Source organism: Coturnix japonica, chromosome 6, assembly GCF_001577835.2.
Source record: "Coturnix japonica isolate 7356 chromosome 6, Coturnix japonica 2.1, whole genome shotgun sequence".
NCBI classification, from domain to species: Eukaryota; Metazoa; Chordata; class Aves; order Galliformes; family Phasianidae; genus Coturnix; species Coturnix japonica.
In genome coordinates this window covers 6,989,440-7,000,553 of record NC_029521.1, presented here as the reverse complement: position 1 = coordinate 7,000,553, position 11,114 = coordinate 6,989,440, and the positions used below count along the sequence as shown (strand labels likewise).

The following is an 11,114-nucleotide window of genomic DNA, read 5'->3' as shown; positions in this document are numbered from 1 at the left end:
GGCTGTGGGAACGGGCTGTCGGGCAGCGCCCGGCCGCGGGGAGCTGCGGGTTGCGGGCCGTGCCCGGCGCTGCGCGGAGCGGGACGAGCCGCCGTGCGGTGCGGGCTGCCCGGCCTGGGCTCCGGCTCGGTGCGATGGCGCCTGGCCTTGTAGTTGTTTCTGACCTATGTTTAGCGGGCAGAAAGACTGTTCCCGTTAAGGTGGCCCTAACTCACTCTCGGGGCTCCAGGCAGAGGACACTGATTGTTTTTTCATTGCCAGAAGGAAGGTCTGCCTGGGCGCACTGCCCCACAGTTGGTGAATATGCGTCTCTGCCAATTTTTTATACCGCAGATGCACAGCTGGTGTTAGAAATCATAGAAAACGTGAGCAAAGCTGATGGTAAAGTCACAACCTTCTTGAGGTAGTGCTGAAATGCTCTCCTGGAACCTGGTGCCGAGGGCAGTGTGGTGCAGGCTTTTATTGCTGTGGGAGAGAGCAGTGTGGTAACGTTTAAGTCTGTGCTAATTCATCTCTTCCTTGAGTGCGGTGTGCAGGCAATCCTAAACACAGAGAAATCCACTGCATTGATAAGTGCCTTTGATGTGATTAAGACGTTCCCAGTAAATGATTCTCCAGATGGCATATCAAAGGAAGCTGCTCAAATAGCATTTCAGTGCTTCAGATAATCTCTCAAGTGTGTGGGCTACCGGCTGGGCTGCAACTTCTTGCTCAGCTTTGTCCTGTGTCACCTTGACGGGCTGTGACTGCCCAGTTTGTCGTGTGGTACAGGAGGGATAGCTCTGAACCACACTCACCTTGGTCCTGGGGTTCCTGGCTGTTCCTTTGTTGGAGGAGAACTTCAGCAGGATCAGACGTACAGTTGTGAACCCGCTTTCTTAGCTGCTATCCCCTGTTCCATTGACTCCTCTGTTGTCTCCATCCTGCACTGCTTCTCCAGGTCAATGCTGATGCTGAGAGATGCAGATGGAAGTGAGGTTCACTCAGCCTGATGGGCTGCTGCCTGGAGTCCCATTCACTTCTAACACTGACTGTAATGTGAGCCCTGGTGGTCCTGGGGATAGCAAATGTGGATGGCTGTGAGGGAGTCAGGTCAGCTGCAGGCTGACCTATGTGGCCTGGATCAGTTACATCTGAAGTACCCAGTAATCCTCCATCCTAGATTTCTCAGGGTTAGCTTGTACTGTGGATGTTTGTTTTGCTGGATTGGGATTCTGTTCATCTTCTCCTGGGTGATCCCATCTGGAAGTACAGTTCAGTTGTTTTTTTCAGTAGTCATTGAGGAGCAATCTCACCTTGCTCTAACAATAAATGTGTGTTCTACAGTGGAGAACGTACATCATTACACATCTGAGCTTCATCCCCTGTGATTTAAAGCTGGGGTGGGTAGAGCCCAACACTATCGCTCACACAAAGCCCAGATGTACACAGCCATAATGTATGACTCACCTCTGAAATTCTGCCAGGTGCTGGGGGGCATTACCCCAGTTATTTGTATGCATCTCTTTCTTTCAAGATCTCTTTTAAACATTTTGCAGTCAGACTTCCAGAAGGGTAAGTGTTATTTCAGTGAAGCCTGCATGTCCCAGCCTGCCTGGTGCAGTGTGGAAAACGTTCACAATGTTCAACTTTTTCAGGCAGTGATCTGTACTTGCCATGCCTGGTCCCATAGCTGCTGATTTGGGGTGGGAAACTGATGAGCAGACCTCTTCCTATGTAAATCATGCTTCAGAAGAGAAGTAATGCACGCGCTTTACTGCTGCATACAGGTGAGATTTTGGGTTGGGCTCTGGCAAGTACCGCATCCCCCCTCACTGCGCTGTAAATCTGTGTGTGAAATAGGTGCACCTTTCCAGTTCCACTTGTTTGGATGCTGGAAGGTTCGGTGCTTTTCTCAGCGTTTGGGCATGAACTACACATGCACGTGTTACTTGGAGATGCTGAAACTTACCCACATTTAGTATTTATCACCTCCTCTCTTTTTTATTGAAAAGCAGGAATAAAATCTGATGAAAGACCTCAGGAAACCTGTAGGAGCTATTTCAGTGACTCTTACAGTAGTGGTGCTCAGACCAGGACTCGTGTTAGCTTTGTGAGCAGATCAATTCAAAGTGGATCAGACATACAACAAAGTTTATGTTGCTATCACAGACTCCCATGCCACCTAGCAGGAAAAAGACTCTGCAGTGCATTTATGGTGGAATAATTGAGCAGCACAGTACTTACAGCAACACTGAACCAAGAGGAAGAGGCACTGACTGTGTGGCTACCAAGTGCTGGCTAGCTTGTTGCTGCTCTTTAGGGGAGCCTCAGATCTGATCATTGAAAGTCAATTCAGCTTTTGATTATTTTTTTAAAGGTAAAGTCTGCAGTTTCCAATGAGTTTTGCTGTCACAACAAGAAGAGGCTGCACGCTGTGTGGCTGCTCTTGCTCCTGCAGCAGTTTGTTGGGCCAAGGCTGATATCAGCTTCCAGCAGACTTTTGGATCTCTTCAGTGATCTTGTAGGCCAGCCCTGTGTGAAGCTTGAAGTTGTTCAACTTTTCTCTACCTGTACTGTTTCATGCTTTTCTGGTTAGAAAAGGAGAACGGTGTTCGTGTGGGTTGATTTGTGCTGTTCTTCCCATACCCGATGAGAGCTGTCAGGTCACGGCGGTTTGGCTGTGATGTGGTGAGATGGCTGCAGGCATATTTTCTAAAAGACAGGAGATTGAGGAGTGTCAGCTGTGGGCACGGCCTGCCTTCCAGCCATCTGAAGTTTTCCTCAAAAAAAAAAAGTTACTTTGGTTAGCTAGGAGACAAAATAAAATATAACTAACACCTCCAGAGAGAGGAAGAGCTGGAGGAACTTCTTGCAACTGTGTTGCTGTGCTGGGTTTAGTGCGCTCATTATAAAGGGGGAGAGTTGTGTGGGCTCACAGAGCTGGCAGAGCTAGGCTGGGTGCCCACTCCTGGCTGTGTTCTTGATGCAGCCCCTTTTTTTGCAAATTATTTCCCCTTTTGAGGCTTCTCTTTCTATATAAAAACGGGGACACCCAACGTGGGCTATGTCGGACATGCTCCAGTGGGCAGTGTGAGCTGCTTTGGTAGCGGCCCCATGCTTGGACCTGCCTCTGTGCTGGATGGAGGCTGCTCTGCTGCAAGCAGAGGTCCCAGGGCACCATCACCCTGGGAGGAGGCCTTCAGGGACAGGAACATCTGAAGTTTCTGCTGCCTTTTCCTAGGGGAGTGAAAGTCTGAGCTGTAAGTTGTGAATGAGCACCAGGATGAGCGCAGCCCTGTAACACAGCTGTCTCTCTGCTCCCCAGACTGCTGTCCTTTTCAGATGCTCTGCAGGGCAGCGGCCCTTTGGCAACACCTCTGAGACCTTCAAGTCTGGTATGGGGACAGATAACGGCAGCGCAGAATCACAGCATTGCTGGTGACAGTAGGAACATGGCCACAGCAAAGTTGCCTTACTTAAACCAACTCTGTACAGCAAGGGAGGTACTTTCCAGGCACTATCTGTAGGATTAGCCAGCAGAATTATGAATTGAGTGATGAGATGATGGAACAGAGCCAAGAGGTGGGGAGTAATTGCTGTTCCCAGAGGTCTTCCAAAGTGAGATGCAGTCTGCTGCAGGAAGGGGTCCTTTCAGGATGAAGCTGTCCCACTTGGAAAAAAAAAAAAATAATAATAAAAAAAAGCAGAGTGAAATACAGTAAAAAACATGCCAGGATAGCTTCTTTAAAGGAACATTTCACCCTACAGCAAAGCCTTTCCCTCATTGGGACTCGCTAAAATATAGATGTTTTCTCCAAAGGAGAGAAAGTACAAAGCACACCATCAAAGTGGAAGTTCAATCTATTTCATTCTGCTGGTGTTCTTTCTGCAATGGACACAGGATGGTAAGGAGTATCGCTTTTAAAACCTCATACCAACTGCCTTTCATGTGAAATAAGCCACACTGATTTCCTAACTGAAAAAAAGTGTCCAAAAAGGCCTTAAAAAGGACTGATAATTGCCACCAATACCTAATTAGCTCGCTTGGTGACTAATCCTATGTGTTGGGATTTTTAAAGTCTTTTTCATTTTCATAAGCAAAGACATAAAAAGAACAGTGTTTAAAGACTATGGTGGCAAATTCAGTCCACTGCCATATCTAGGCCCTGTGGGAAGCAGTGGGTCTGCAGTTTGTCCTCTGCCACATCCCTGCCATCTGCTCTGGGGGCTCTTCACCTTCTGCAGCAAGGCCTGTTGTCAGGGAGGAGGGGGTCAGTCACTTTTACAGCAGTGGCATTCCCTTCTGTGTCAGCGTGGAGAGGCAGCATGGTGAGTGGCTATGTTCAGGGATGGCTTGTGCTGTGGAAGATGATATCAGGCCATTTTTATATGCATACAAACCAGAAGTAGGAAACTGTCCTGTTGGGTGCCAATGCTGTGCTGGTGCATCTGTATCAGATATAGAGAACATGCTGAGGAAGAGAAAATTCCATTTCTCCAGGAGTGTTGCAGAACTGTTTGACCTCTTTTATGGGCAAAGGATCCATTAAAGGCCGTGTGATAGCAGCTCACATCAGAATTGTCAGGAATCTGTCTTAAATCAACAGAACGTTGATTTAACAGAACAGCCTAAATCAACAGAATGTGAAAACAAAGCAGAACAAGCTGACAACGAACACTGAGTCAAACGGGCAAAGCCTCCACCTGGTCTGCTAAGATAGACATCAAATGTCACATAGAAATGCAGAAGGCAATTCAGGTCTGCATCTTTAATATAATCTGAAAATTTGTTGATTTTATTGGATGCTCAGGGACAGTTTTGTTTTGTGCTCTTTCCACCTTGATCCTCTTTCTAGGTTTTCATGCAAACAGTTCATTTTCTAGTTCGCATTACACATGAAGGTCTGGGGTCCAGCTGCTGCCCTGGCAGATGGGCAGGTAGGCTGCAGGCTGCTGTATAAGCAAGACACTGAGTGGTGGGATTCAGCACAACTCATGTAAGCCAACGGGTTTCCTGAATGGTGTAGAAAAGGTGGACATGGTCTGCAGTGGAGGGGTGGGCATGGAAGGAAAATGGAAAGCTGAGAGCTCTTAGTAATGTTCTTAAGTGTGAGTGCAATGAAAGAGCATTCTCTCAGGTGTTTTGGCTTCATGGGCAGCATTCCATATACATGTCATAGCCCTTCTCAGGCTGTGAATGAGAAGAGCAACGTGACTGCACAGCCAGCCTGAAGTCCTTTGCCTCTTCCACAGTAGACTGCATATGTTAATGATAGACCTCTGTTGGACACATGGGGCTAGCATAAAGGCAATGTGTCATTTGTCTCATTGCAGCCCTGCTCTCCTCTTGCTGGTATGAATCATGGGAGTCCTGATTCACTGCAGAAACGGGCTGTTTTTTACATCCACTGATTGGTGCCAAATGGCTTATGTATAAATAAAGTCTTGTGTCATGCAAAATTAGGCATGAATTCATTGTCCTTCCAAGAACAGTTTTTTGTTAGAATGAATACTACCCTTAGCGGATCCTAAACCCACAGTGCTCTGAATAACATGAGGTGTCATCTTTAGTATTTACCACTTGAAGGCACAGACTAGGGGCACTGGAGCAGCACTGGAGCAGGTTTAGCTGATGGCTTTATGCAGATTCTTTTCAAAAGAAGGCTCTGAGTTATGATGTCCTCATTGATAGGGGCTGAGAAGTGCAAGGAACTTCTGAGGTCTAAAGATAAGTGCAGGTAGCAAGCAGGCAGCAGGCAGTATGGTGCTCTGGCCAATTACACAGGATAACAATCCATGGAAAAAACTGCAAAACTACATAAATAAGAGATGCAGCTCTGGAAAATGCTGTGCTCCTGCCACTGCCACATCTGCAATGAAAACGTGAGAGCACATAATGTGAAGGATGTGACAGCTGATATAAAACAAGACAGCTGAAGACAGGTGTTTTCACATAACTTCTCTTTCAAATAGTAGGTCCCAAAGACTGTGTGATTCAGTGCTTCTAGTGCAGCGTGAGACTGGGAACCGAATATATCCTGACTAAAGGAAAAGAAACAGAGCTGTGCAACATGGGGCTTTCTATCTTTTCCTCAGATTTCTTGCACCCAGGTGGCAGTTAGGTATATCCCAACAGATCCACCTGCACAGAGCAGAAACAGAACACCAACTGCTCCCATCCAAACAGGGCTTGCTTTTGTCTCCTGGGTCACTGACTAATTTGTATGTTATACTCACTTGAGCATTTCAGAACTGAGTTAGGGCACGTTCTCAGCTTCCCATTCCGTCTTGAAACCTTTAATCCTGTTTGTTGGGTTTTCTTTAAACCACGTGATTCCACTTAGTTGATAGCACACAAACACGGGATCTAGTGCTAGAAACGGCTTCCTACTACTCATACTGATTTTTAATATAAGCAATTAAATATATGTATGTTTGCGTAGCTCATACATGCATCTAAGCATAACTAGTAGTTTTTATTCTTCTCAATTAAATTGTCTGTAAAAACATGAGGTGCTCTTTATTGTTACCATTACTTGTAATTTAAAATACTAACAATGACACAAAGTGTTGTCTCAGCTCATTTAACAGGCCATAAAATGGCTAAGAGGATTATAGAAATCTCTGACATACCAACCTCAGGTGAAATATAGTTACTCATATTTGCTATGCAACTGCTGCTTTTTCATAATTGTGAATAAATATAGGTTGTCTTGTTAGGCAAATAATGCTATTATTAGCAAGAAATGTTTCCATCTCACATTGGGAAGAGCATAGACGTAGTCCAGTTCCATTCCCTTCCTCTGGGTTGACTTCAAAGGGAGGTGAAGTAACAGAAAAAAGTATTTGGCCCATCCTACGCTGAAATCATAGCCTGAAATAGGATGAAAACATCCTGCCCTCTCTTTGAGTGTAAGGAATTAACAAGACCTCATTTGCTTTGCAGGATGTTTCTGTCCTTAGATCTCTCTACCTCAGGAAAAATATATTTTAGTCCCTCTTATGTGAAAATGGACAATTTTGATCTAACTGTTGAGTGATTCAACAAAAAATCCTCACCTGTATAAAAAGCTCTGTCTCTGATCCTAGGCTTGTCCCCCAGAAGATCCTTACGTCCCTGAATTTGGTCCCAGAATCCGCAGTGTGTGATGTGACAAATGCTTCCTATTTTGTCTCTTTTGAGGTCTCGTGGAGGTAAGTTACTTCACAGTGCTGTGACAGTCTGGAAGGGAGAGGGAAACACCCTCTCCAGACTGCTCATAGGAAACTCAGAAAAACAAACAGAATGACACGCAGTCTATCCCCCCTCCATCTGGCCTCATAACTCTTCAGTACAGCTGAAGGAGAGCACTACCTTGTCTCCAAATGTTGGTGGCAGGAGAAAATACTGGCAGAGTTTGGGTTTAGGAGGAGGTTTGTGGAGATAAGGAGCTAGAAACACTTGGAATGGATTCTTTGGTTTTAACCGAGTTATTTTCATGCTCTGAAATAGCATTTGCCTTAATCCTTCCTGTTTTGGCCCTTTGTTGGCCTGATCAGTTTGACGGATGTAACTAGTACCCAATGATGACTTAGAAAAGAGCAGAAGAAATGAGAGCTTTGTGGCAGGAAGTGTTACAGAGCTATAGATGCTTGCAGCCTTGTGTCTAACTGGGCCACTGTTGAGGTGAACCAATGGCATACTCATGAGAAGCACTACTTAGGATAAAGTAAACATTTGTAGTAAACTTAGGTTCCTACCCATGTCCCTTTAAATATCCTCCCTGAGACAGGATCAAAACAACCTAGAAATGTGTGAAATGCAAAGAAATAGTGCTGATTTCTTGTGGGTTTGCTGGGCTTTCTGTATGGGCTGTTGTGCCTCAGTTATTTGGGATGGCAGCCATCAGCCCAGAACGTGCCTTGCTAAGGGATAGTTTCTAGTACTGCAATATTGCAGTGCTGAGGGAACTCCAACACCTGTGGCTGCCCACCCGGTACCTGACGTTGCTCAGCCTCAACACCATGTAGCTCTGCCATTCCTCACTCCTTAGGTGCCTGTACTGTGGCACTTGAAAAAAATCAGACCAAATGGCAGATTCACTTCAAGCAGAGACCATTTGCTGTGTGTAGTGGGCTTCAGAGATTCTCTAAATTGTATTAAAAAAAAAATAAAATAGAAGACCATCTGCAAATACTCAGCTTGTATCCACCTTCAGACCACGGCCCTGCTATTGAGCTAGATGGAGAATCTCTCCTTTTTACTGCAAGATTATTGTCAGAAGTGGCTTACAACTGTTCTCCCAGAAATAGATGGTAGTTCTGTGGGTAACAAAGGCAAAGTGCTTTCTGTCACGATTTTCTCATATAGGAGTTTATCTTTAGATTTGCAGTATTCTCAGAGCACTTATTCTCTGTTTCAGATTTGACATGACAAACTGTTTAAGTGATCCAGTGACTTTTCACTTGCACATGCAAGATGGAAAAATCATAACAAACTTGATGCTAAAAGTGGAACATCAAATGCTGTGTGAGATTCTCCTGTAGCACAAAGTGGTGACTTCAGCAGTAGGCTGCCCGGCCAATGTTTGAATGCAGCTGTCACAGAGAGGGCATTTTACACACCAAATGTCACCTGCAGTATATACATCAGAAATCAAAGCAGGGCCGTATGCCCAACAAAGAAACCTGGGTACGACATGAATATGATGGCACAGAATCTGTTAGAAAGCCTTTTAATACTGAATATCCTTCTAATATTGAGCAGTGGGAAGGACCTCTCTGAGTTTATTATGACCACAATTTGTGTGCGCACGTAAAAGTCCCCATATCAGTAATGGACCCAAGTAGTCAGTGTCAAACAACTTTGAATTTGAAAGGAATTAAAAGTAACGTTGGTCCTTCAGATTCTGCAAAGATAGGAAATCATATTGAGAAGAGAAACATATAAATTAGTAAAAGTAAGGAAAGGCTGCTAAACTTATGCTTTATTAGACACTGTGCCCACATTCAGCATCTTCTCAGCTGGAGGAGGGCTTCTAGTTTGAAGCTGCCAACCACCTGTGAGGGTCTTTGTGCAACAGGGCGCTTCTGAGGAACATGACTTTGCCACCTGCATGAGGACCACAGATGAATCAAATCCAAAATCAGTGCCCTGGGTCTCCCAGGCAGAAATAGAGGAATAGCTGGGACTGGGCAACCTTGGCTAACTGTGCTTCATAACTTGTCTGCGCATGAGCATCTCGAAACTGCAGTTTGAAGTCACATGGTGTCATTCAACTTTTAACGTTCTGAGGTTTGAACTCAGAAATTGTTTTCCAAATTCACGTGGCTGTGGATTTTTTGCAGCTTGTGATTTCTGTTACAAAACATACTTGGAGAGCATTTATCCCATATGCAGTGTCTTTAAGAGGCTAAAGTATATCAGTTGGGAGGCACTTTGAGGTGGGACTGACTTAAGAAATACTGGGCAGAGAGAGTTTCTGGACTCTTATCTGGAAAAAGGAAAACCAATTCCTTCTTCCTTTTCAGCCTTTTACTGTTTCTTTTGGAACTCCAATGGGAATATGAAGTTGTCATCAAGATAGTTCATTGAGGTGCCACAAGTATTACAGAAAAGCATCGCACAGAGAGGGGATCCCAGCGCCAATTGGAGCATTAGAGCAGCAGAATGAGGGCTGCAAAAAGTTTATAAATGAAATTAGAACAGAAGAAGCACTCAAGGTAAACCTAATCTGCGTAAACCTGAAATAATAAGTGGTTATGTTAAGCTACTTTGTCCTCTGTGTCTAATTGTCAGAGAAAGGTATGGGAGATGCATCCCAAATAATTGAGGCACTTGCATATTTTAGGATGGTGTGTTCACTGGCTGAGTCCATGACTGCCCTAGAGCAGATGTCTGCTTTCAGACTGCTCGGGTCAAACACAGCCTTTGAATTTTGCTTTTGTGAAACCTCAGCAGAGTTGGGTGGCAGCTTATTGCTGTTGGCTGGATGATGAATTTTCACATTACCAGTCAAAACTGAAACAGAAACGTAAGACAATAAGGTAGTGAACTTGTTTAATTTGTTTTGTAGGACTAAATGTTGGCTTTTTGTCCAGATAAATCATTGAGAACACTTTAAGTGACCTCAGCTGGCTGAAATGAGGGAAGGAGTTAATGAGAGTAACAGCTGTGCCTTGTAGGTTAGCCCTGTCTCCAGTAGCCTGCAGGTAAACACCCTGAACTCCAGAGTGCCTGGTTTACCAGTGGTTTGCTTTTCAATTTACAACGAACTCAGTAGAAACCAGTTATTAAAAGCCTTGCAAATTCTTTTCCAGGTATCCAGTACAAATCTTCCTGTATTTCCATCCAGGTGAAACCTAAATAGGAATTGAATAGATTTCTACTGGCACACTCTGATGGTATTCAAGGAGTAGGTGTAGCAAGCTGTGGGAATCAAGAAATTAAGACAAATATTGCAGTGCTGTCAAGAGTAGGTGTTGACATTTTGTACCTGCTGAACTAAAATGATGAGCCTAGCGTTTAAAATAACGTAACGCTCAAGAGGAGGGGTGATTTTAGGCAGTGATCCATCCCTGGGCCTGTTCGGATGCGGTGCTCAGGGACAGGATTTAGCAGAGGGCTGTTAGTTGGGGTAGTATGGTTTGCTTGTGGTTGGACTCGATGATCTTTAAGGTCTTTTCCAACCTGAGCGACTCTGTGATTTATTTATTTTTTTAATCGAGCATCTGACAGATGTAAAGAATCATAAGGCTCGATTTTGTAAGGAGAAAAACCAATGTCTCTATTAAGCGAACACAAAGCAGGAGGAGATAGGCGCCCAGCTTAGGGGCCTGCTGGCATTAATTAGGCTGCAGCGGTGTAACTGGCAGTGCTTTCCGAAGGGATGCAGTTAGCTCGGTGCCAGCACAGCTGTGCAGGGCAGCAGTGCCGTTCTCCTCGCGCTGTTAGCACTCGGTCCCGCTCCGTGTCGCGGTTCATGGGGGCCGTCCCGCTGCAGCCGTTGCTCGGGACGCGCGGGGCGGGGCGGCGGCCGTTGCGGAGGGCGGGAGTTTTGAATGGCGGCGCTGCCCGGGAGGATGCGGCGGAGCGGGACGGCGGGAGCGGAGCGGGTGAGGAACGGGCACCACAGCGGGTACCACAGCGGGAC

The 11,114-nt window shown here is 45.4% G+C and overlaps 1 protein-coding gene across 10 annotated transcripts in view; it reads left to right on the top strand.

Annotated features, from left to right (window-relative positions):
* The window catches only part of RTKN2 (rhotekin 2), a 179,543-nt gene that overhangs the window by 130,389 nt on the left and 38,040 nt on the right, over positions 1–11,114 (top strand). For 4 of the 10 annotated variants that reach the window (XM_015866254.2, XM_032445583.1, XM_032445582.1 and 1 more), the window contains exons 8-9: positions 7,072–7,176; positions 9,493–10,173. The exons of 1 other annotated variant lie outside the window; for it this stretch is intronic. Coding sequence is in view for 2 of the 9 variants with exons in the window: in XM_015866252.2 (XP_015721738.1) it covers positions 11,023–11,076 (54 nt within the window). In the remaining 7 variants the exon portion in view is untranslated. 5 more of the 10 variants (XR_001556011.2, XM_015866251.2, XM_015866256.2 and 2 more) reach the window with 4 other exon arrangements.